The sequence below is a fragment of the Penicillium odoratum genome (genome assembly GCF_028828045.1).
Source record: "Penicillium odoratum strain IBT 22623 chromosome Unknown utg000004l_segment0_segment0, whole genome shotgun sequence".
Classification (NCBI taxonomy): domain Eukaryota; kingdom Fungi; phylum Ascomycota; class Eurotiomycetes; order Eurotiales; family Aspergillaceae; genus Penicillium; species Penicillium odoratum.
In genome coordinates, this window is record NW_026643146.1 from 573,726 (window position 1) to 599,247 (window position 25,522).

The 25,522-nt window shown below is 47.0% G+C and overlaps 9 protein-coding genes across 9 annotated transcripts; 6 read left to right on the forward strand and 3 right to left on the reverse strand.

The window, feature by feature from the left end:
- Window positions 1-667: 667 nt before the first annotated feature.
- N7520_004469 (uncharacterized protein) lies at window positions 668-2,184 on the reverse strand (the record flags this gene model as incomplete). Its single annotated transcript, XM_057138403.1, has 4 exons — window positions 668-811; window positions 869-1,660; window positions 1,863-2,045; window positions 2,122-2,184. The coding sequence occupies 4 exons, from the start codon at window positions 2,182-2,184 to the stop codon at window positions 668-670; spliced, it is 1,182 nt and encodes a 393-aa protein (XP_056996610.1).
- A 3,251-nt stretch (window positions 2,185-5,435) lies between these two features.
- N7520_004470 (uncharacterized protein) lies at window positions 5,436-8,360 on the forward strand (the record flags this gene model as incomplete). Its single annotated transcript, XM_057138404.1, has 3 exons — window positions 5,436-5,963; window positions 6,025-7,066; window positions 7,130-8,360. The coding sequence occupies exons 1-3, from the start codon at window positions 5,510-5,512 to the stop codon at window positions 8,358-8,360; spliced, it is 2,727 nt and encodes a 908-aa protein (XP_056996611.1). The 5' UTR covers window positions 5,436-5,509.
- Window positions 8,361-9,461: 1,101 nt separating this feature from the next.
- N7520_004471 (uncharacterized protein) lies at window positions 9,462-12,646 on the forward strand (the record flags this gene model as incomplete). Its single annotated transcript, XM_057138405.1, has 3 exons — window positions 9,462-10,060; window positions 10,134-10,360; window positions 10,764-12,646. 3 exons carry the CDS (start codon window positions 9,462-9,464, stop codon window positions 12,644-12,646), a joined length of 2,709 nt encoding a protein of 902 aa, XP_056996612.1.
- Window positions 12,647-14,462: 1,816 nt separating this feature from the next.
- On the forward strand, window positions 14,463-15,534 carry N7520_004472 (putative mitochondrial phosphate carrier protein (Mir1); the record flags this gene model as incomplete). Its single annotated transcript, XM_057138406.1, has 3 exons — window positions 14,463-14,590; window positions 14,654-15,073; window positions 15,147-15,534. The coding sequence occupies 3 exons, from the start codon at window positions 14,463-14,465 to the stop codon at window positions 15,532-15,534; spliced, it is 936 nt and encodes a 311-aa protein (XP_056996613.1).
- A 472-nt stretch (window positions 15,535-16,006) lies between these two features.
- On the reverse strand, window positions 16,007-17,594 carry N7520_004473 (putative MFS transporter; the record flags this gene model as incomplete). Its single annotated transcript, XM_057138407.1, has 2 exons — window positions 16,007-16,033; window positions 16,092-17,594. The coding sequence occupies 2 exons, from the start codon at window positions 17,592-17,594 to the stop codon at window positions 16,007-16,009; spliced, it is 1,530 nt and encodes a 509-aa protein (XP_056996614.1).
- Window positions 17,595-17,956: 362 nt separating this feature from the next.
- Window positions 17,957-19,641, forward strand: N7520_004474 (putative extracellular lipase; the record flags this gene model as incomplete). The annotated part of the gene is made up of 2 exons (XM_057138408.1): window positions 17,957-18,559; window positions 18,610-19,641. 2 exons carry the CDS (start codon window positions 17,957-17,959, stop codon window positions 19,639-19,641), a joined length of 1,635 nt encoding a protein of 544 aa, XP_056996615.1.
- A 320-nt stretch (window positions 19,642-19,961) lies between these two features.
- Window positions 19,962-21,600, forward strand: N7520_004475 (MFS transporter; the record flags this gene model as incomplete). The annotated part of the gene is made up of 2 exons (XM_057138409.1): window positions 19,962-20,243; window positions 20,305-21,600. The coding sequence occupies 2 exons, from the start codon at window positions 19,962-19,964 to the stop codon at window positions 21,598-21,600; spliced, it is 1,578 nt and encodes a 525-aa protein (XP_056996616.1).
- Window positions 21,601-22,795: 1,195 nt separating this feature from the next.
- N7520_004476 (putative quinol monooxygenase) lies at window positions 22,796-23,225 on the forward strand (the record flags this gene model as incomplete). The annotated part of the gene is made up of 3 exons (XM_057138410.1): window positions 22,796-22,971; window positions 23,020-23,047; window positions 23,100-23,225. The coding sequence occupies 3 exons, from the start codon at window positions 22,796-22,798 to the stop codon at window positions 23,223-23,225; spliced, it is 330 nt and encodes a 109-aa protein (XP_056996617.1).
- A 166-nt stretch (window positions 23,226-23,391) lies between these two features.
- On the reverse strand, window positions 23,392-24,820 carry N7520_004477 (N amino acid transport system protein; the record flags this gene model as incomplete). Its single annotated transcript, XM_057138411.1, has 2 exons — window positions 23,392-23,448; window positions 23,504-24,820. 2 exons carry the CDS (start codon window positions 24,818-24,820, stop codon window positions 23,392-23,394), a joined length of 1,374 nt encoding a protein of 457 aa, XP_056996618.1.
- Between the last annotated feature and the right edge of the window lie 702 nt (window positions 24,821-25,522).

Here is a 25,522-nt window from a genome sequence, read left to right on the forward strand (position 1 = left end):
GATTCGACCTTGGATGATTGTGGTACATGGACTGTAGTTTGAATGGATGGTTTAAATGTATTCGATATCCATTGGAAGTCGCATATACGTATAGATCAGTGAAGTAAGAAAATGTCACATGGATCAAGGCCCGGAATGGCTGGTACTGGTTGGATAATACACCCATTGACCCGGACACGTTGCCAAGGTTGGCGTTCCCCAGACCACGTAGTCTAGGGATAGCTTCACGGGAGATCTAGACAGATATAAACACTAATTGATCCTCCGTATAATATCTAAGTAAGCCATATTTCTCGCTTAACATAGAATTTTATCTATGTATACGCCACATTACTCCAGAGCAAGCCAAGCCAGAAGTCGATATTCAATCTTCCTACACACAAAGAACAGCAATCATAACATCCTCGCATAAACTGCAGATACAAAGTCGGTGTAGGACAAAGCACAAATGAAACACAAAGATGCAGGATCGTCACGTCGTCCACCAATCCCACCGTCTCCGTAGACGGGTGGAGATGGCGTGATTCGGACTAAATAGTTCTCATAAGGGTGAAAAGCAATATTCGTGGGTTAATGCTCAAAACATGGGGTTTCCCCATTCTTCCCCCAGGATTCCTTTTTTTTTGATTTTTTTCTTTCTTTCTTTCGTGTCACTTCCGATGAAAATCTAAACCTTCATGGCAAACTGCTTCAGGTAAAGGTAATCGTCAATGGTCTGGTCGACAGTCGTACGGATGAGAGCGGCGCCTTCAGGCCCATACTTCTTCAACCACTCAGCATCCCACTGCTCCTCCGTCTTAGGAGCATGTTTCTGAGAAAGTTAGCCATGTTCCTCTCCTTTCCCTTTCTCTGATCTCTCCAGACTTACATGAGCTCTAGCAGTCAAACCCTTCGACTCAATGGCATCATTATGGAATCCCCGCCACTTCTCAAAAGCCTCACATGCAAACGCATAATCCTCCTCCGTCTCCCACTCCAACATGGAAGGCGTATACGGAACACCAGTACTACGACAGAACGCCTCAATAGTCGGTGCCGGCGCGTCAAGCATATCATCCGCATCCACCACGCAAATCTCATGAACAGTCTCCCTATCCGCCTCGGAACCAGCCTCAGGCGATAGATCCGGCCGCATAGCAACCCGGGGCCCGACAAGGCCTTCCCGTCGCAGATACTCGAAGTGGCGACGCAGTTCGTTGTACCCCGCTTCTTTGGGGTCGAAGTTGTGGAAGCCTGTCATTGCGTCCAGGGGCGGGATTGTGCACCGGTAGTACGACGGGATACTGTGGTGCGGGTCCCGGATCAGGAATGCCCAGTGGAAACGCTCTTGGATCTCACGAGGCATCACGGTTGGGTTTCCAGGTTCTTTGGGCGTGTCGTACGGGTATGGGGTGCGCTTGGCTCCGTTGCTGTTGCCGTTGGCGTCGCCGTTCACACCATTCTCGCTGTGTCCGTTGGCATGGCCGTTGACACTGTTCGCTCCGTTCGAGGTACCGTTTGTACCGACGGAGTGGCCGTTGGTATGGGTCACACCATTGGCCGATTCGTCGCTGGTGCCTACACCACGCTTGATGCGTCGCAGTGAGGGGGCGATGCTTGCTGGTTTTCCACCTGGCGGGAGTAGGTAGGCATCGATGTCCTTGATGAAGACTCTCTTTCCCTGTATGACGGTAAGTTTCTGCTCACCGAAAACAGTCCAGCAATGACAGCGACGACAGGACCGATTTCTCGGTCCTGGGTTCATGAGAAAGAAGACCCCGCAAATACATGGTGATCTCCACTACCCGTGTACAGGTGTAGGTTACATGTTACACGGCAGGGGTAAAGGGGGGGAAAATTCAGCGCAGGGAAAAGGGTCGGACCTCGGAGCCTTCACGTTCCAGCCTATCCAACACAGTGCGGTATGTCGAGTTACTGAATCCACTGTCCAGACGAGCTTGTTCGTCATCTTCAAAGCGGTCGGCCAGTCGCTCAGGACCGTAGTACCAGGCATCACCGAAAGGCTCATGGACACACTGAATGGTATCGCGTTGAGTCATGAAGACCTGTACTGGATTAGCTCGTAGCTCATAGCTCACAACTCATAGCTCCTAGCTCAATGAATATAAGATTTTCACATACTCGCTCAAAAGCAGTAGAGCATGCGCGCGGGTGCGCAGCCACATAGATCGGCTTATTAGACATGATTTATTCAGGAACAGTGGCAAAGGTGATTCGTAATTTGGGTGGGAAGCTTGAGCCAGCAAATTATGTGTGTAAATGCGCTGGATAGAAATCAAGAGTTTAAACTGCCCTAGTCTGGAGACAGTCAGACCCTGGGGCCTATAGCAAATGCGATTGCTTGCAGATGAGTTGACACGGGGGTGCGATGGCGCAAGAGATTAAGTTGGCAGCAGCCTTTTTATAAGAGGGACTTGATTTCCGGGATCCAGTTTTATTCAATTTTATCTGGAAAAAGAAAAAGGCTTTGGGAGGGGCCAAATGTCAAAAACCAAGGATTTATGTTTATGGGCGGAGGAGTTATGGTACACATTGTAGGTATCACCCATGGCTGGTTAACTTCCTACGATAACCCTTACTTCTCAACACTGTACCCATATCTATGGAACATGAAAATGTACATGTTTACTTCTGTTATGTAGAGAATTTCATGCCTCGCAAGTACTTTGGTAATCACCCGTGGAGGCAACGTAAACTGGGTCAAGCCAAAATTGCTGTCCCAGTTCACAAATCAGAGCTGCTACAAAGTCCAGTCCTGTCTACCCCTCCACCATGCCCCGCTGCAGGGCAAGCACGTACCTATCCGCTTCTATTATTATTTTTTGCGTATCCGCCATGAGCGTGCAACGGACGGTAAAACTCTAGCTACCACTTTCCAACCAATAGAAAGCTAACGGGTGGGCAGTTGGAGGAATGGATCTTCATGTCTGGACCGACTTGGGAACCAAAGTGTCCACTGCAACTTGACGATGTTCAGCTTGAGAAAATGTCTAGCTCTTCATGAGGAAAAATGTCCGAAGAGCGGAGGCATGAGTGAATCACCTCATGAGTTTTCCCCCCTCTTTTATTTTCTTTTTCTTAGTCAAGTTCGGCCGAGAATGGCACGAGAACCATCGGGTAATCGAGGTCTGATCCCGGGTCGTCGAAAGTCAGTCCTCTCTATTGTGCGGCATATCCGGTCGCGCTTGACGTCATGACCCGGGTGATTATGAAACAGTTCGCGACGGCGGGAGAAGGTGATGAGGGGGAATCTGGAAGTAAGTCGGAAAAAATCAGGAGTTTTTCATGGGGGTGTGGAGGATTCGCCCTGAATCTCTTTCCCGTAAACCGGTATTGCGCATCATTGGGATGCGGAGTGTCAGATCAGATCCAGTCTGGGCCTTTGCACCGTGGTAACCCTATGGAGGACTGTGGACCGGGGGCTTGAAGTGGGCTGAGGGCCCCGCAGTCTATGACTAGGAACACACGCAATTGAACCCGCCAATTGCGGGTGGCTTAGGGAACAGAAACACTTTCTCTTTCTCCAGTTGGGGGAAGGTTATGACGCTGACTCATCACTTGATCACACCTGAGGCATGAAGGTTGTAATGAAAGCCTCAGGCACGAAATACCTCGCGTGCATGTCAACAGACTTGGTTTGCAAAGAACAACTCTTGCCAAGGATACGTGGGAACATTTATTCATATAGCTCATTACAGCTTTATTAATGAATATTAGAAAATATTGGATGCCTGGACAATCATGAGTCAACGATTTCACCAGATCCACGATACTTCTCTACTTCTCTACTGGAGGCATGTTTGCATGATCTGGGTGTTTGCCTTAACGGGAATCTCCGGGAGATTTGAAGATTCATTGCATATTTGACTGTCTTACGATATGGTCCTATAAGAGTGGGAGGGGATAAAACTTGTTGGATTTAGTTTAGCATCTTCTCTCTTGCTGCAAAATCGTTGTTGATACGGACTCCTCTTATTTTTTTGTGATGCGACTTGCCACAGCATTTGAATCACGAAACCACCGTTTCACTGCCATTTTGCCTGCATTTTCGAATTTTCGGTCACACAAAATGACCCTTAATTCGAATAAGACAATAACATGCCTTAGAACATTTTGAAAAAATCCGGACGCCCAAAAATGAGGCTAATAAGTAAATAATAAATTTTCATTCTTCTCCGCGCTAATCTTTCATAAAGCTTTTCAGGAAGGACAATCGACCCACTTGCAGGAGATTATCATGAAGCCTACGTCGTCTACGAAGAGTTAATCCGTACTTCTTCTTCCTTTTGTTAAAAAGGCCATGTCAGGTGAATGGCAGGAGTCTTTGAAATGCACTTTTCAACTACCAGGTGACAAGCCAGAGATATTCGAGGTTTATCTACACTGGCTTTATTGTAGCACACTTCTGGTGCTTTGCGACCGAAACAGGCCACCCTGGAAATGCCAAATACATTGACCTAGTTCTGGCATGGATCTTCGGGGACCAAATTTTCAACCCTGAATTCAATGCTCCAAAATTTAACTATAGGTGCTATCATCAAGAAAGGCGCCTCAAAGGCTCAAAATGGGTCATCATCGCTTCCTGTTGGAGAAGCAATAGAATATGCATACATCAACACGTGCCACAGTTTACATACGCTAAAATTCGCACACTACCTACGGATATGTACACCCTGGGCACAGAGGATGGCTCCATGATTGGCGTTAATCACGTTTCCCACAGGCCTTTCTTATTGAACTTGCTTCGAGGCTTTTGGATCGACCACCTCGGTATCCCTCTGGGCGTGATCTTGAGTCCTCTACATGCAAGTATCATATTGACAGTTAAGTCAATAAGAAAGATAGAACTTCATCAAAGATTTTGGAATGTGACATCCCGCCGAGGATATAGGTAAAAATTCATTCAGCCGCGTTGCAGAGCTTACTTTTATTGACTTCAATATTTCTTGAACTCATTGATAGTCCCGCACCGTAACTTCCAAGCCAGTCGGCCACCTAGCCACCCCTCTTCATATGGAGCATATCTCCCGATCGCCTACAGCAATTCTCGAAATCAGCTTTACTTGAAACCCTTTTGAATTAATTCTCGGGAACCAGATTCGAAAAGCACTAGTCTTTTAAGGTCGCCAGAACCGTCCAATACTGGCTATGCCATGATCGTTAAGCTAGTGTAAGAACACCGTAAAGCCACATGGAATCGCGTGAAAAAGCTTTACAATTGGATGATCCACGGTCCGTACCTCTTAAATTGGCTAACATGGGAATAGCATTTATTCACTTATAATATATAAAATCAGCTTGTACTGAATAACACGTTACTCTTAGAACGACTACGTGACAGTGGGCTCGTGTAGTACTATTAGTCCTTACAACGAACTCGAATACAGCAGTAGCTCTTTACTCCCTCTATACTATCAACCTGATTCTTTATATAGCCGCTTGTATTACTACCCCGCACGAGCTGGCCGCCGCCATCGATTTCGAGCAACGAACCCTGACTTACTTCCCGATGGCAGTCACATTACCTTGCACAATGTTCGGGCTAGATAGAAAGTCAGTATACTCACCCGGAGAATCTACTGCACGCATCGTCTGGGCTGCTCATATCCTCTTCTATCTCACAAACAACCGAAAACATGAAGAACTACACGAAGATCAGAACAACCTCGAGCGCGACAACAACGCCGATGACTCGAGCGATTATGAGACAGACTACGAGACAGAGAAGAATGTCATTCTGTCAAGCTCTCGAGATTCCGTTCGGCAAAAATTTCTGGACTGTATTGCACAACTGCTGTCGCCCTGCAAGGGATGGGATTGGGTTACCGCTGCAGCGATACGTGAAGGGGAAGAAGGAGTGGAGGTCGATATAACAAGAAACGATGGCTTTGTTTCAGATGAAGAAAATGAGAGAATGAGCTACTGCAAGATGTTGGAGGAATATCTGGACAGTAATGCTAGAGGTATGTAGCTACTCCAATCATGGCAGCGGGTTTTTGAGCATCTGATAACTCAAAGTGAGAGCTGGGATGGGTTCAAACACGACTGCAACTTCCCTCTCAAAGTTCGAGCTAAAAGCGATAAGATACATGTCCCGACGGATCGATGATTGGGTGAAAGATCTCCAGAAAACCCTGAAAACTAGCCAACTTTTTCCTGACTGGAGTTCTCTACGATGGCTTGGGCAGGAGGCTGAAGTTGAATCTTGGACGACCATTACGAATCTTCTACGACAATTCAATACTGATATGGAAGCCATCAAACATAATACTCGAGTTATGATAGTACAAAAAGCTTACAATTGTCTCAAATCAACTCAAATTCGACAGGTGTTGTCAGATGCCTTTGGGACGCCGACTGGCTTGAAGCTCTGGAGCCAGTTAAGCTTTATTGCCAGACCACTGCTCGATTGCAGATTATTGGCATCAATAGCTGTTCGAGAGCCACAGTTTGGAAACTGTAAAATCTTAGTCATACCGTCTAGATCGATGACAAAACTGGAAGCCAGGTACGTGGTTGGAATATTCGAGGCGTGGGAACGACTGGAGATGGGCTCTACACCTGAGCATGTGATCCCGAAACTTACACCCTTTGGCCAGAAGTTTGAACAGGCCTGTGCAAAAGCATATTATCTGCATGCTGAGATGCAGCTGGTGATGCACTACGAGGAGAAATGTGCACATCAGCCTACTCTAAACTACTTTGGATGCAGTAAAAAGACCTGTTTGCTCTGTGAAACCTTTCTTGGTGCGTTGCCAAGTCCAATTTCCACGCGTGGAAGGCATGGTGTTTGTTATCCTGCCTGGGCCGTGCCAAGCTCGAATTCAGATGCCATAGAGGCCACTCTCGGACGGGTTGAGTCAAGCCTTATAGCTCGCATTCAGGAGTTTGTTGCCGATCTGATGCACCCTACACAAAAAAGCCTCGCTGTGCATGTTAATGTCAAGCAATCCGGATTAGTGTCTGATTTTTCACACTTCACTGTTGAAGACTGGCGGCAGAGAGAACAAGCCTTGAGGTTTTTTAAAGACAAACAGACAATCCGGCATAAAGACCAACTCATACTGTGAGTTTATATCCTTTCATATCGTTGAATGCTAAAGAACTGACTGGACATGATACCAAAAAGTGAGGGATTTACACCAACAACTGAATCGAGGTATCACCCGCTCGAGAATTTCGAACTGAAGGACTGTTGCGTAATGTGCAATAAAAGCCCCGGAATAAAATGTGCACAGTGTGGGAGCACATACTATTGTTCCGGAGACTGTCGGGAGAGTGACTTTCCTTCGCACAGCCTTCTCTGCGAACAATTCGCTACTCAGCGTGATAGACCGTCTCCGGAACACAAACGGGCTATATTCTTCCCAGTTGACAGAGAAAAGCCGTGTTTGATATGGATTCGATACTCTCACCAATACGACGAGGACGGGATTAGATGGACGAAGGTTGATCCCTATCCCTATCTTGGAACGGATGAACCAATCAAAGGAGTGATGCGTATTGAACATAACCCAGTACGATGTCGAAATCTAGGCTCTGGATATGTAGCATTTTCCCCGAGTAAGGAGGGATACTGCGTCTCTTTGATACATCGCGAGGCCTATTTGATAGATGGGTCAAAAACAAACAGAAGTATATCAGCTTCTGTGAGAGCGTCCTGCACATCCACCACTCCACATGCATACCGTGGCCCTATGATTGCCCTGCAAGAGATCCCCCAAGAGGATTATGCCGACATAACACTAGGCGACTTCCGGCATCTAATGGACTACTTAAGAAGCTACCAAAACACGCATATCAGGGAAAGCGTCCCTGATCTACAACACCGTGCCCCGACAACCGTTCGTGGCGTGAAAATCTGTTGTCATGGCGAGGTAAAGCTTCATGGGTCTGTGCCTTTCGTTTCCGTTGATATTGCCCGAGCAAACAAGATCTCCCTGGGCAGTGGATCAATCTCACCGATAACCGTCTGCCTCGGTATGCCTATACGGCTCTGGAAGGAACCAGATTCCGAGTTCCGCACTGACCCACCAGGATGGGAAGGGGGCATGGGTGCAGACAGCAATCCTAATGTTGCATTCTTGATGATGGAAACTAATACTTTCAAAGACGAGTGGGGCTGGGCCCCAATGTACTGGAACAGCGAGATAGGGAATGTCTGGGCTGCTCGTGAAGACGGGCAAGATCTGGCTGTCAATGATATGGCAATGATGTGCCATTTTGCGAGGCATAGACTACAGCGTATGTTTGAAGACGTGATGGAATCGGACTCGAGCTCAGTGAGTAGGCAGAGGGTTTTGGATTTCATTACATGGAAGAATATGATTACTTATTGGGATGAGACTAGTGAACATTAGCAATTTGGCTCGCAGGATAGGCAAGACTGGACTCTACTGCTGAAGTGATCTCAAGTTTGGATCAAGAATAATTCAAATTAACATGGTTGCTATATGAGAAGAGACGATGTCAAGGGACACTATCATCACATAGGATTGTTATCTAGAGTATGTACATAATATTTGAACTTACTTAAGTGCAGCATTGAGAACATTCATCAAACAAACATGGCGCGGGGAATCCGAGAAAGGCTTCTGATTGGGGGTTTCAAAGGTTCGATTTCCTCAACCCCGCTTATAAAATAACGGCTCAGCTCAAAAGTGCTAGCTTTCTGGCGGGGTGCCGAAGAAATACATACAGCTGAAGGGAACCAGAAGTGAAAATTAGATCAGGCCGGGGAGGCCTAAAAGATTGCCGAAACCAGATGTTGGGGGAGGGTAATGATGATCTCTGATTGGGTATGGCTCAGCCTCCCAAGCTAAACAGGCATTGCATACACCACTGCGCCTGGGGATATACATAGAAAGAGGCATCGTATGAAAGAGATGTGGAGGCTTTCACTTTCCAAATTGATTATTAACAAAGGAAGCGAAGATCGAGGCAACAATGAAAGCGGGCTTTCCTGGTCTGCCAGAAGCATAATACTACACCTTATGATAATGACAATGATTGAATCTGATTATGTTAGGCAGAGAGTGGAATGAAACAAAGAAATTAGGTGGAACAAAGCCCCTGTAATTGAGGCACACGATCGCAAAGCCTTAAATACCTATCTTTCATGCTTGTGAGATTATTTTCGGGTTCATAAAGAGAGTCGCTGTCAAAAAAAGCAAGTTCAAGTCTATGTTGAGATTCTGTAACTAGCTTTACTATCAGTCCCTTTCAAGGTTATTTTGGCTCTTTACAATCAATCCATTGTAATTCTACTTGGAAATATCACTACAACTTATAGATCGAATTATCCTCTGAAAGACCGACAATCCTCTTATATAAATCCTTCTTCCAGCCTCTTGACTTTAATCTTGCTATATCCAAATCTCCAGCTTACTTGCACAAACTCTTGAAGACTCATTCATATAATATACGCCCAATCCATACCAATTGAACTAACGCCCTTTGGAATGACGGGAAACGAGAGATCGAACTCGGTCCCTGAGAGCGAGAAACCGCCAGCTAAGAAAGCTGCCCTTGGCCCTTCTGCTGAATACTCTATTGATTTTGATTCTTCAGCTGCTTCCCCCGTTGGACATCCTAGAAAATGGACCTTTACAAAGATGGCCGATATCCCTCTGTCTATAAGATCCGAGAATATTTCAAAGTTCTCCATCGAGTTCCTACATCAAGGAATGTTAGGGAAATCCCTAGATATCCCGGCAAATCATTGTGTTGCCAGACTGACCTTCCAGAATGAACAGGAATATGTTACTGACTATGCAGCTGCTGGCACCAAAGGCATATTGATAGATCTCCATTTCGACTTGAACGCCTACAACAGTGGAAGTGTACGGGGACCAAGTCACGTGGGCCAATTGCACATAAAGCCCTTCAAGTACGATGGCAAGCATCGGGACGCGGCATATGTTTTTGAGGTACCAATGAAAAGAACCAACGGGATGACTTTCCAGGTCAAAGACTTCCTTCGGGTTATTCAAAGCAATGACTTGATGCCGGTTTCATTCAACCTCATGGAAGACGATGCCTTTGCCTGCAAAGACTTCAAGTAAGCGTTTTGCTGGATTCCTTTATTTTTCTCAATTTTGGATCGTATACTAATCCTGAAATCCATCATATAGCTCGCAATATCTCTACTGTCTGAACAAGGCCGATGTCCTCGATATCCCGGCTAACACTGCTCAGGAATTTTACTGTAAATTCAATTATAACTACCAGGAAAAGAAAAATTTCGGCCAGCCAGACTCGGAGCCCATGCCATACGAGATTCCTGTGGGTTATGCAGTATTTAATCCCACTTATTTCGACAAGCATGTAGCTCTTCCTGGAGTTGCTTATAGAGGGAAACGTGAGTTAGCTGAATTTTTTTTATCTTTGCTCCTATCAACATTTTAATACACGAGGCTGACTATGATGTATTATTTTCTATCAAATAGGTCTGAATTATGACCCAGCGACTGAGGAGTATGGTGGAGATGAAAATTGGGTTCTTGGTTATTTTGGCGAATGGTACTAGGAGGGGCCTACTTGAACAGGGTTCCGCGGGCGAGTAAGTATAAGGATGATTGGGAAGGCGTCCTTAATTGAGATTCATAATTAGGATTAACATGGAACATTTGAACTTCATAAATCCGTTGATTTGTAACCTGTGAGAGGCAGAATCGTATGATGCCTCAGGCATCAACACAAAATCATCCACCGCTATCCGCTATTCCCTATTCCCTATTTCCAAAGCCATTCCTGCCTTTCAGTTCTGTATGTGTTTCTGCCCGAAATGCACACTCTCATTTCGCTTCCTCAGGAGGTACTGGAGCTGATTTGCGGGTCTGTGGCATTCGATGACTTGCCCAGTATACGGGCCTTGGCTCAGACATGCAAGGCATTTCAGATCGCCACCATGAAACACCGATTTCAAAACGTTGAAATATTCGTCGCTCGCCGAGCAGAGCTTGCGAAAGAGCTTCGTCAATTGATTAAAGTTCTGGGAAAGAATTCTGCCTTCACCGCCGTGCGACAATTGACAGTCCTGGGGAAGCTGATTCCCATTGAACATGATCCCGAGACTCCCAAAGAACGCGCGCAACGTGTCTCCGATGTCAAGTTGGCTCGCCGTCTGAGGCAAATTCATGGTGACGATTCTGGTGAAGATGATGCGAGCTCAACCCCCCAGGAACCAGCACGTGATGATTGGGGTCTGTTGCCAAATTTTGTAAAACAGCTTCAAGGCCTCCGGGACTTCAACTGGTGCTGTGAGACCCTGTTTCCACCGTGTCTGCTAGACATCTTACATCAATCACTTCCACGCTGTGAGCTACACATTTTCGCCTTCAAACTGCCCAGTTTGTATTATAACCCACTGGAGCCTCAAGACATCAGCGACTATGAATTCTCGCTTGCTACATCACCTTCCCTTTCGACCATCATGGTGCCTGTTTTCCACGATGATGATGAATATGAGTTTGAAGATTCAAATGATCACAAAGATGGTCATGTTGAATACAACAAGGAGGCGGCAATTCAACTCGCGTCTGGGTTGGCCCCTAATCTGAAGACTGTTCGTATTCTCATCAAGGACTATGACTATGAGCTGGAACCGCTGCAACCCTGGCAAGGCTTTTTCCCGTCAAATCCTAGCAAAATAAAAGCGAATTTGCACCCGAGAAATTTAGAGGAGCTGAGTTTGAGCCCCGCTGCTGAGGATATCTTCAAACCCTGGACTGTGCAAAGCAACTTTTCCAATCTTCAGGCTTTGCAACTGCTTGATGCCAGGGTTGACGCCGTGGTACTGGCAGCTAAATGCCAATTCCCATCCCTGAAGGCCCTCGTCCTCGAGATGATTGATCCCAGCGATGATGCTGCTTACCGGGATTTTGATGCAGCAGCGAGTGCTTTCATCTCCTCTCTCCCTCCGTTACAGAGCATTCGTTTCACGTCTTGCGAAAAGGAGAAAACATTGAAAGCCATCCTGGATCGCCATGCAGACTCATTATGTTCTTTATCCCTCTGGACGGAAGCTAAAACATACGAAGAGGGAAACGCCATTTCAGAAGAGTGGATCACCCAAATTCGAGACAGCTGCCCAAATCTGTGCAATCTAGGTCTCCCCGTTGCACGCACAAAGGGAAACCACGAGGAGGTTCAAATCTACCGAATTATTGCCGGCATGCCTCATCTGACCGATTTGTCTTTACAACTTGTTTGCGAAGGCTGGGAGGAAGATGAGGATACAGGCTTATCTTCATCAAGCTTTCTGGTCTCAGACACCGAGAAAGCACGAGAGCTCCTTGTTAGCTATGCAGTCGACGCTACCCTTGCACGAGAAATATTTTCGGTCATTGGGGAAAATCGCAATTTGCAACGCCTTGACTTGAACATGGTTGTCGAGGTCTGTCCCATGCAGTTAGCTGACATCACAAATTTGATGCATCGCCGGTGGAGGTGTATCAGAGCCGATGGAGACAGGGTCATTGTTCGGGAAGCTGAGGAAGAAATGAGAAAGTACACAGAACGCACATCCATGGTGGACCTGGAGGAATATGAGCCGGTCTTCCGTGAGCTGTGGCCAAAGAAAAATGCAGAATGGGTGAATGATTGGCATAGCTTTCCACTTCAAAGAGGCTCAAAGGGTCAATGAGCTGAACTATCTTCAATGCCTGTTTTGAAATGATTTTATGTACAATACATACTTACACCATACTCAATTTAAAGGCAATAAGAAGAATCAATCCGCAAACTCAAGTGCTATAAAATTACCAAGAAACCCAGTTTGGATGTATACCCCTTGGAACCCGGGAAAAACGTGAATGGATAGCTCATTAATAACTAGGTTATCTGGCAATTTTCTCAATATGTATATGTTTCCGTTCTTGTCCATATAACCATATCCTTGGCCAGGCTGACTTTTGGCAGGGCGAATACCCAGGTAAATAATCAAGGGACCTACTAAAATCACTCCCATTTTTACTAATTTCACTCCCTGCCCAAAAATTAAGTGACTTATGTTTATTGTGCTTGTCTACCCCTCTATCACTTAGGTATATCGCAGAGTTTTTGGATATATATTGGCTTCTCCTTTTACTTCATTTTTCTCCTCTTCTCTCCATCTTTCTTTTCTATTTTACTATTCATGAATTTAGGGAGACCTTTAAATATTAGATTAACATGGTATGAAAAAAGGTAGAATACTAAGTAGCAGATATAGTAGGAGATAAGGTCTAATACCTAGGCTCTAAGTCTTCTATCAAATCTTCCTCTTAATACAAAAGGAAGTAGATAAAGAGATAATAAGATTAGATCAAATAGCGTTAAAAAGTAAAATTCATTCATCTCCACAGACTTAAGTACGTAGAGGATAAACATAGCATCGAAGTCGCGACAGAATAAACATGTGTCACTTAGCTCCAGGAAGGGGAGTGAAATTAGTAAAAACGGGAGTGAATTTAGTAGGTCCCATAATCAATACTGCCCCATGCCCATACATAGCCTCCTAGATTGACACCTTTTCTTCATGCTATTCCTACTGCCGCCATCTATGGATTGGCTATTTTGAATAATTATGCTTCATCATGATGCCTAGGTACAGTCTATAGCCCATCTTCAATTCATTATTCACCATGCACAGTGTCTTTCTAACCGTAAATTTTATGTAATGAAATTCTGCCCGATTTTGTCAGTTGATAATCAGGCAATTGTATGTGTTGTTCATTTAGAGTTACTTAATTTTCGGGTAGCTATATAAAAGTCTAATATGTTCCTTACATTGCAATACCGTGGAAATTAGAAGAAGAAAGAAATAGGACCATCAGAACAAGCCCAAATCTATATTGACACTATAAAGTACCTTTGGCCTTTTGCCTTGAAGTTATAGCCAATCATAGCATCGGGAATGGTGGCGCCAAGCTAACAGCCCCGATTGGTGGAGTTCCCGTTGACTGGTGGAGTATCGACAACACAGGGCGGTCTGAAAATAAAAAAAATAATGCATTTGCATTGTCGGATGTCTGTGACGTAGAAGGGCCTTTGATATTGAAGGAAATAAGCCCTGTACGTATGACTTGTCTAGAGGTGGAAAACCTTGACGTTACTCGACCATTGTTATGGTGTTTTGGTACCGGATATTCCCGATATATGCTTCAATTTACCTTGAAAATAACACACTTCACTATCAGAGGCCATGTTCAACATGACCAGGAATCGCAAGAAATGCCCGAGACATAAACTCTCAGCATAATCCAGTATCTTTTACGGTTGACCGGGCGATGAGGCCGGATATAAGGTGGTGCCCCGTGTCCTGCCGAGAACGCTGCCGGATTGGTCCGAAATTTCTGCGGGTTCGGACCCATCCCTTTCAAATCCTTTTCCTCCTTTCCTCTTCTCTCTTAAGCTTCAATTGAATCTCCTCTCTATTATCTTTCGGGCATCCATCCCTTCAGGGTTTTTTGCACATCACAATGGCCTCCGCTCCTGTTGCCGTCCCGGCCCCCGCTGGCCCTACTGGTCTCGACCTGTACTCGCGTTTCGCCTTCGCTGGCGCGATGTGCTGTGCCATCACCCACGGTGCTGCCACTCCTCTTGATGTGTAGGTCGAATCTAGAATCGCGCGATACTCATCGGACTCTCACTGACGGCGCGTTTCATATAGCGTCAAGACCCGTATCCAGCTTGACCCTGCCACCTACAACCGCGGTATGATCGGTGGTTTCAAGCAGGTCATCCAGAACGAGGGTGCTGGTGCTCTCCTCACTGGTTTCGGTCCCACCGCTGCCGGTTACTTCATCCAGGGTGCCCTGAAGTTCGGTGGTTACGAGTTCTTCAAGCAGCAGTCCGTCAACTACCTCGGACTCGAGTCTGCTACCAACAACCGCACCGCTGTCTACCTCGCTTCCTCCGCCGCCGCTGAGTTCGTCGCTGACATCGGTCTCTGCCCTCTTGAGGCCACCCGCATTCGTCTGGTCTCCCAGCCCACCTTCGCTACCGGTCTCATGAGCGGTTTCTCTAAGATCCTCAAGGAGGAGGGTATCGGTGCTTTCTACTCTGGATTCGGTCCCATTCTGTTCAAGCAGTAAGTGACAAGCCCGCATGTCTGAAGTCTGGCGCACGCGCCATCCGCGTATATCCGCTAACACGCTTTCCAGGGTTCCTTACACTATGGCCAAGTTCGTTGTCTTCGAGAAGGTCTCCGAGGCCATCTACAAGGCTATGGGTGACAAGGACGCTCTTTCCAACGGTACCAAGACCGGTATCAACCTCGGTTCCGGTCTCATTGCTGGTCTCGCCGCCGCCGCTGTCTCCCAGCCCGCCGACACCATGCTCTCCAAGATCAACAAGACTCCCGGTGCTCCCGGTGAGGGCACTGTCTCTCGTCTCCTGAAGATCTCCAAGGAGCTCGGTATCCGTGGCTCTTACTCCGGTATTGGTGCCCGTCTTGTCATGGTCGGTTCCATCACTGCCGGTCAGTTCGCCATCTACGGTGACATCAAGCGTATGCTCGGTGCCACTGGTGGTGTTGAGATCGGCAAATAGAGGACTCCCATGTTGACGCAGGAGGATAATAGAGATAACCCTTAGATTTTTGTTTAAAGCCTTGTCCATCCCTCCATCTCGATGTACAATACTTCGTCTCAGTTTTCCTTCAAGACATCCACGGTTTCTTATGTTTCAATACTCCACGCGTAGTTGGATTGTACAGCCGTATAAAGTAAATATACTGAGAACTGTTTTGTTCCGCAACGAGCAAAAGATACTAACAATATGCCTAGATTTACAATCCTATGCATCAGCATCACTTATCACCTTTTTCGATATTGCACACGTTTTGGTATGTCGTTAGTATGCGGACAGGTACGCCGGTAAAATACTGCACATGATTGGTGTAGCTACAGAGAAATGATTCAATGTGTCTGACCCGAAGACCTGGGTACTTTCCTGAACAGGCTATAGAGGAGAAACCCTAGCGATTCTCTACAAAATTGCCTACTAGCACAGCGGTGATTATTCAAAACACGTAACGGAAATTTGTATTCTGTCAATGGGTTAGCATACCCATCCCTTGAGAATATTTCGAACCTTGAAATACTTACCTCGAAATCAGTCAAGTCAGCCAGTTCATCGGCCTGCGATAGTCCCTCGACGATCTCATTACTAGCAGCCGCATCTCGCTTCTTATTTCGATAAATCAGAAGCATGCGAAGACACAGAGCCAAAGCAGCCTGAGCCGCTGCACATGCGATGATCACCTTGCAGCCAGTCTGATAAACGGGTGCCTCCTTTGCTAAGAAAGCATGAGGACCGATGATATTTCCAGCACAGTACGCGAGAAATACCAAGGCCACACCAGTACTGCGTTTCGTGTAACCTCCCAGGTTAGTGGCAGGCATTTGCAGCGCCAGCACCAAAGAGCAAACGTATGCTCCACAAATATAGTAGCCAAACAACACGCCCACCTTATGGGTTGCGTGGTTCATCTTCCACAGTAAACAGGTACCAACAATCGTCGGAAGTAAATAGGCGAACATGACAATTGTGCGGCTGTTACGAAAGCGTGACGCAAGGAAAGTTCCGCTGAGAATATAGAACATCTGAAAACCGCCCATTGGAATTGCCAGTGCAACTGTGGTAAGAGCGTCATCTGTCAAGCCCTTGATGATAAGTTTGCTGAAATTCGCTATTCCACCATTGATAATCTCATTGAGTAGAGTGAAGAGGAACAGAATCCATACTTGTGGATCGACCAATGCTTCTCTGATTTGAGACCATTTGATTCGATGGTTGATGACTCCAGTCCGACCAAGTCGACTGCGGGCGATCAATAGCGCTTTTTCTTCGATCTTGAAGCGCTTCGATGAGATGATGTCGTCTGGCAGGAATACAAACATCAAGACTCCCCATAAAACAGTGATTCCACCAAGTATGAGGTAGATAGCTCGCCAGACTGCAATGGTCCTGATTTGCCCGATTCCAAATGTTAAGACACCACCAATCACAGCACCGAGACCATTGCAGCTGTAGAAGACACCGGCGCGGAACGGTTGCTGAGAGCGTGTATACCACATACTCACAATCATCATGAAGCAGGGTGTAATAGGTGCTTCGAAAATGCCAAGAAGGAATCGGCAAATTCCCATCCCGGTGAATGAAGTGCAAGCAGCGGTAATCATGAGCATCGCACCCCATGCGATGACATTTCCAGAGACGACTTTGCCTAGTCTGGTCGTTTGTGCGAGAATGTTCCACGGATACTCAGCGATGAGATAGGCAAAGTAGAAGATACTTGCTAACCAGCTGTACTCGTTGCTGGTCATGTGGGTCGAAGACAGTAGATCGAAGACGGCAGAATAGCCTAGTGCCGACTTGTCTATGTATTGTAGGGTGTAGGTACCCGCAAGTAAAGGTAGAAGTACAAGATCCACCCGTCGGACTAGAGCTTTATTGCGTGATTTATCGACCAAAAGTGCTTGGATAGCTTCGTTGGTGTAGCCATGTTGGTGGAGAAAGACCTCACCCTCGTCAAGATCAGTGATGATCCCGACTTGCAGGTCTTTCTCGTCAGTTTGTATGATGGAAGCTTCTATATCGTCTTTCATTGCTAGAAACTTCAAAAAAACAATTACAGATTTCAATGTAAGCCAAAGAGAAAGAAAATCCGCTGCTTTATAGACGGAATCGGCGTGTGACCGCTATCTCTGCTCTCCAACACGCCAACCCCAATTTCCAAGACTAAACACTTCATGCACCTCCTTTTCTTCGGACTCTGTCCGAAAGCTGACATCTCTACGAGATAGACTGATCTCCTATCTCTTGCCAGATAACCCGTCTCCACTCCTACCGATTCCCCGCACGGGACTACTTTTACGCACCGGAGAGAAATGCGCACTTGTATAACACTAACAACCCTCTGTACCATTGACTGACCTCATATGTTTGAAAATATATCATCCTTGCCACAATGATTGAATCTACTCGTCCTTCAGTAACCCTTCATCAAGGCACGTTCATTGGAGCCCGACAGGAAGAGACAACCCCGCAGCCGGTGGACGCCTTTCTAGGGATTCCCTATGCCCTACCTCCCGTCGGAGAAAGACGTTTCAAACCAGCTGAAAAGGTCAATGCCTCTACCGATACATTTGATGCTTCGGAATTTGGTCCAGCGGCACCAGGCAAGGCATTGATCACGAGTGGTCCAAAATTAGAGCAAAGCGAAGATTGTTTAACTGCCAACATCTTTCGACCTGCTGGAACAAGTGAATCGGATAAGCTACCTGTGGCGATCTATCTCCATGGAGGGGCATTCAATCGAGGGGCTGCGTCGATGCATAATACTGCGTCTATGGTGGCTTGGTCCGAGGCTCCTTTTATTGGCGTGAGCTTTGGGTATCGTGTTGGAGCGTTAGGCTTCTTGCCATCAACCTTATCAAAGAAAGAAGGTGTTCTCAATCTCGGACTGCGTGATCAGGTACACCTTTTTGGATGGGTTCAGGAGAACATTGGGAAGTTCGGTGGCGATGCTGGGAATGTCACGCTATTTGGCCTTTCAGCAGGAGCCCACTCGGTGAGAAATTATGACTTGCTGCGTTATATTCCTCTGCTAACCAAGTTCAGATTGGCCATCATATTTTGAACTACAATGCCCAGTCTCCCTCTTTGTTCCATCGCGCCATCATGGAATCCGGCTCGCCGACATCTCGCGCCGTTCGTCCCTACGACGCGACAATTCATGAGGAGCAATTTCAGGATTTCCTCAATGAAGTGGGTTGTCCATCCGACCTGCCCGAAAACGAAATCTTTCCCTTCCTCCGATCTCTCCCAAGTTCAACCGTCACAGACGCGCAGACCAGAGTCTTCGACAAATACAACCCCTCTCTCCGATGGGCCTTCCAGCCCGTAATAGACGACGACCTCATCGCCCGCAAGCCATTGGACGCCTGGAACTCCGAGTTATGGAACAAGGTCCCCATCATGACAGGCTACAACAGCAACGAGGGAACTTTCTACGTAGACAAGAAAATGTCAAAGCCAGAACAATTCCGTGATTTCTGGAAAAGCCTTCTTCCAGAGCTCTCTTCTGCTGATCTGGATACAATCGATTGCCTCTATCCCGATCCAAGCTCCGACTCCAGTTCACAGTATGTGGAAACAAGAACTGGACAAGGTCTTGGACCACAGTATAAGCGAATCGAGGCTGCATATGGGCACTATGCCTACGTTGCACCGGTTCGTCAGACAGCACAATTTGCTTCTTCGCAGGGTGCAACGGTCTATCTGTACAACTGGGCACTTCCCAGGACTGTAATCGGTCGGGCAAACCATGGTGACAACATGTTCTATGAGACATACAACAATGCCATTACAGGATTATCGGAGTCGCAGAAAGAGCTATCAGGTACCCTCCATGCATACGTGACGAGCTTTATCGCGACGGGTGATCCGAATGCTATCTCAGGTCGTTATAATCAGCGGCCGGAATGGAAAGCTTATGAGCCGAGCGATGCACATGTCTTGGTTTTCGGAGAAGGTAATGAAGAGCTTATTGGGGGTTCTACTGCTCCAGCTGCCAAGTTTATAAAGGATGATTGGGCGAAGGAGGAGACGGAGTTTTGGTGGTCCAAGGTTCCGATCTCGCAACTGGCATGAGGGATCTATGAATGAAGCGAGGACTAGAATAAGTAACTTGATAGATAGTTTCCTGCTCTATTTCTGCGAATGTGAGATCGCGAATACATTCTCTCAAATTTATCTACTATCTTGCCCGAGTCGGCCCGCTATAGCTTCATCCCGGTTCCGGCCCGCTACCGGCATTCTGCCTAGTTCGCACCTTCATTCGGTTTTTTTTTCTTCGTTTGGAAAGCATATAAGATGCAGCATCTTCTCAGATGTTTTTTTCCCCTTGATAGACAGGCTCAATGACTACTAAGGCTATCATAGATCCTTTGCCATATAGTCCACCGTCAACTATGCCTATGCCCGGCAGCCAGGCGAACCCCACTGACTCCACCGGACTTGCAGAACAGCCAAGCGAAGACCCTGAAAAGCAACCGGTTCAAGATGTAGCGACCGGGCATGAGAAGTTCTCTGTGTTTACTACGGGTGAAAAGAGAGCCATGGTCGCGATTGGCTCTCTCGCTGCTTTCTTTTCGCCCTTGTCGTCAAGCATATATTTCCCGGCACTCGACACAATAGCGTCCGCGCTGGATGTATCCACCTCGAAGATCAATATCACAGTTACAACGTACTTGGTAGGACAACCCAAGATCATTCCATGCTCGGCTTCACGACTAACCTCTATTTTCCTATCAGATCCTACAAGGAGTTGCACCGATGTTCATCGCAGGCTTCTCTGACACAGCTGGAAGACGCCCAGCCTACATGATCTGCTTCACAATCTACCTCGCAGCAAATCTTGGTCTCGGTCTTCAAAACAGCTATGCCGCCTTACTCGTTCTCCGAATGCTACAAAGTGCCGGAAGCAGTGGTACTGTCGCCCTTGCCAATGGCCTGGTAGCAGATATGGTGACTTCTTCGGAGCGAGGTAGCTACATTGCCTTTGCCTCACTCGGAAGCATGCTTGGTCCTTCCCTGGCACCCGTCATCGGTGGACTGATCAGCCAGTATCTAAACTGGCATTGGATTTTCTGGTTCCTCCTCATCCTTTCTGGTGTATTTTTTACCGGCCTCGCCCTTTTCCTACCAGAAACATGCCGAAAGGTCGTTGGAGATGGATCAATCCCGCCGCCTACCCTGAATATGTCTTTGACAGACGTCCTCCGACATAAGCGACGCATCAAGAAGGGCCTGAATCCCGACCCTGAGAAAGTGGCCGAGATTCGGAAGAATTATCGCTTGCGCATTCCTTCGCCATGGCCTACCTTGAGAGTGTGTTTCGATTTGGAAACGGCCTTGATCCTGCTCACCACAGGATTGATGTTCGCCTGCTTCTATGCCGTCATGACCGGTGCCACTACCTCGTTCCATGAAGTCTACCACTTCAACAACATTCAAACTGGATTGATGTATCTCCCAATCGGTGCCGGTGGAATTGTATCCGCATTCACGACAGGTCGCATCGTCGACTGGAATTATCGGCGCCACGCCAAAAAAGCCGGACTCCCTGTGCTGAAAAATGTTCGAGCAGACATCCGCAACTTCAATATTGAAAAAGTACGAATTCAAGTCGCGCTACCGCTGTACTATACGAGTCTTGTTACAGTCATTGGATACGGGTGGGTTCTGGGCCACAAGGTGAACCTAGCGGCCCCGATCATTCTCTTATTCATTTGCGGATACTGTCTGAATGGCGCTTCGCAAGTATTGAATGCATTGATGGTGGACATCTGGCCGGGAAGGTCAGCCTCTGCTACTGCCGCAAACAACCTTTTTCGCTGTGAACTTGGCGCTGCTGCGTCTGCTGCTATTAGTCCCATGACCCAAGCCATGAGCTCGGGATGGGCATATACCACCCTTGCCTTGATTGCACTCGCGGCGTCACCTTCTTTCTGGATCATGATGACCCATGGAATCAAGTGGCGGCAGAAGAGACTTGGGAAAAAGGAGGAATCGGAAGCGCAGAAGAATGGCGTTAATATAAAGATCTAGTCTAGCTAGAAAGTCTCGCTGCATTTTGTTAATATACCATTCGTGGGAAATACGCATAGTCAATCGTCATTTTCTTGGTATCATTAGATGCATACAAATTGAAAATTTATAATAATTTAAAAAGTTGCCAAATGCAAACTGTCGATAGTGATACCGCAGATTATATGGCTAGGCTGTCGGTCGAACCGGTAATGTTCAGCACTGAGAGCATATGCAAATGACGCAAGATTTATTCAAGCGATGTGTGACACATCAGAGTACCTCAATAGCCGATTATGTGCAGTCTAAGCGGCAAAAATGACCCCTTTGTTACAGAGGAAAGGCCTAGAACCAAATGAGAGCAGAGATCGTAAAATAGATGGACACTGACGGAAAAAGCAGAGATCCTGGATGGATCTTGACTACCTAAGGCTATTTAAGGCCCCCGTGACCTGGTCACGGGTCAGCAACAACACCCTTCAAGTGAAGGCGAACCCTGACGAGTCAAAATAAAGCAGTCCCCATCACGCTAGAAGACTAACACCTTAACAGCAGCATTACGCTTAAGTTTACCCTTAGGTTCAGCCGGCTCATACTCAGGTTCCGAACGGGCACGAGAGCCTTGCAATTTCTTATGACCTTCTAGACTCGGGAACGCATCACAGAAGTGGATCAAGATGAAGTTGCAAAACAACCCAAGGAAGCCGAGGGGCATGAGGAACAAATGGGTTGCCTAAGATCTTACCTGAAATGAGAAGCCTTGAAGCTGACGTGAGTGTGGATTTCCCCGATAAATTGCTAATGAATGATTGGCGAGAACGTCTTACCGGCGGAAAAAGCGGGCATGCCCGTCAGCAGGTTCTGGTAAGATCTCGACATGAGGTGATTTCTATTCAAGTTCACGAGATTAAAACAAGAAGAAATGTGAAATGAGCTCTGTTGCGATAGCTTTTTTTTATCCGATTGTTGGGCTGGAAAGTATTGGGAGGATTGAGGCTTCGCTGGAGGCGTTAAATGTGGGGTCGACGGTGGAAGAAGTGCATATCTTGATGAATCATATCATCCATTAGCGTAGTAAGCGATCTGAATATTGATGACATTAGGAATTAACGAGACTTCTATGGAACACGTGTTCTAGCCTCGTCCTTGGTTCTGTCAGATTCACAAACCCCGCATATCCCCTCTACCCCTCTACATCACCAACATCATCATCAACATGGCTTCCGGATTGAGTCTCCACGTCACGGTTTACATCGATCCCTCCAATGTGGAGACATTCTTCAAGCATTTCAAACTCGTCTATGACGCAGTTGTGGCAGAACCTGAATGTCGATTCTTCGAGGTATATCAAGATCCGGCGGACCCGGGAACGTTGAGTTGGGTAGAAAACTGGTATCTGTCCTCGTTGAGTGCAAGGAATAAATGCTAATTTATCTCCAGGAATGTGACTCCTGAATGGTTTATGGAGGTGCATAGTTTTCCATCAGCACGGAACTACTTCGATGCTAACTTAATTATAGAACCAAGTGACCAAGGACTACTATAAACCATATTTCGCAGCTACGGAGCCCATGTTTGTCAAGCCGCGAGAGTTTAAGATTTACAATCGTCTTGGAGCAGATTACTTTATGGTCAAGGAGCAGTAGATAAGTTTCCATACTTCTTAGCGTTATGGTGTGCCTTTAGCAATTCTATCGGCTTGCGAACTCCTAGATATGACGGAAATCAAAATGAATGATGTCTCAGGAATGATCAATTAATTATCGCTTGATGCAAATACTTTTGTAACATGATTTATAGACACAATGGAGCCTATGAGGCGGTGCACGAGAAGACACCTCCGACGGTACCCTCTGCATAGGAGTTGATCTAGTTTCGAGGTTAGCATCCCAGGGAGAATAAAATGGAGCTTGAGGCAACTTACAATATCGACAACACTGGCGTAGGTTCCGGCACCTAGCACAACCAGACCAATGATCAGAATGGCAAGATTGAGCAAGCCAAGAGCTATGTTCTTGGGCTTGAAGTAGCTGCCTTCGCGGATGAACATGAACCACATGATCGCTGGGAAGTAGAAAGTGAAACCGGAGACGAAGAGCGAAGAGATGACCGAGAGCAGATCATCGAAGAAGGGAATAACTTCTGCGACAACGAACTCGAGGATGGTGAGGACAAGGATCAATACGAGCCAGGTAGCCCAACCCATCTTGGTGTTGATAAAGCGGGTGGTCGATCCTTCGAATATACGGCCGTGAATCAGTCGTCCCAGAACGACCGTGTTGATGGATCCACTGATGAAGATGACTGGCAGAGCGATACCAAAGGCGATCCGGCTAAGCAAGCTACCAGCGGACAGCAGGGCAGGGCTCTGAACATCCTGTCCAATGAAAGCATAGCAGAGGGCACCAGTGATGGTATAAATAAAGATCTCAGCCAAACCCAGGGTCCAGATCGACTTAGGGAAGTCGGTGGGGGTGTGCATTTCGTCCATGAAAGAGAATTGGCAAAGCGCAAAGCTGTAAGCGAAGATGATGTTGGAAAGGGCAATGAAGGCGTCGGCGAAAGTGATTCCCTCCTTGGGCCAAGCAGACCAGTCCACACCAGAGAGTCCACCAGCCGAATTGTGGGCCTCAACACCGGTTCCAATAATGGTGATACCAATGGCAATGATGATTGAGGCGAAATCAATATATCCCAGAATAGCCATCTCAGAGAAGCTGGGCGGGATGGCGAAGAGGAACAGAATAACGGCAGACACGACTCCGAAGACAACGGCGCACACGCTGCTGCCGGTGATGTTGGTCCATGCAATCGTTCCGGTCAGACAGTGTGATCCGGCGGAAAGAAGAAGTTCCAAGGCCAGCATGATGTACATAATCTCGTATCCCCACCGACCAAACATCAGACGACCAGCCTCAGGGTAGTCGGAGATATGCGGGAACTTGACCTTGACCTGACCGATAATGTAACTCGTGTACACAGCAATGAGACCGATGCCAACACAGCAGATAACACCAGCCACCATACCGAGAGTCGCGAACGTGGAGGGAATCGAAAGACTTCCCAGAGCAACAGCCTCGACGATCAGAACAATGGTCAGACGCTTCCATCCTAACCGACTGAACTTCTCCATGCCACCCTGGTAGATCTGCTTCTCGCGATCATCGATATCGGCATCCATCATCATATTCGAGATGGGCTCGGGGCCGATGTGATCGGCGTCTTTCTTGTTGTCGTACATCGGATCTGTGGGCGGCGCGACGGGTCGAGATCGAGATGGAGATCGAAGTAGCTGAAAGCAAGAGCCAGAGCTGCTGATGAAGAGGAAAAGGAACGAGTTCGGGCGATAGAAGTTAATCCCGGGAGATCTGAAATTTCGATCCACGCAGGCAAACCAAACTGCACGCGGCTTTACTTCGGCGCATACCTTCCGTCAAGATTCTCGGCGCCTTCCTAAAAGGGACAAAGACGGTGGGGCGTACCTGCCATATCTGGAATATGATTGGTCAGCTTAAAGGATCACACCACCTTGCCCTGTGTACATAAGCCATTTAACGTTGCTTTCCGTGGATCCCGCTAAGGCGAAGAGCTTTTTTTTTCTTCAGCGACATAACTTAGTGCAGCCTCAAAAATGCTGGACCAATCGGCTCGTAGCCATGGGCGGTTAACTCGGCTAGATGCGGTCTTATTACGTTTAATCTTTGAATTATATGTTTCATTTTCAAATCAGATTGACAAATTCATTGATCGACTCCAGATAGCGAAGTCTTGGCTTCGATCTATCCGCGGAGAATCACAGAGCCTGGCAAATTAAGTCGATCCTCAAGCTGTGACTTAGGAATGTACTACTACGTAACTACTGTGCGAGGCAACTCAAATTTTGTGTGGCTTGGGAGGCTTTGTGGGTCAATCGGCTTGATATTCCACGCAAAAATGCCGACCG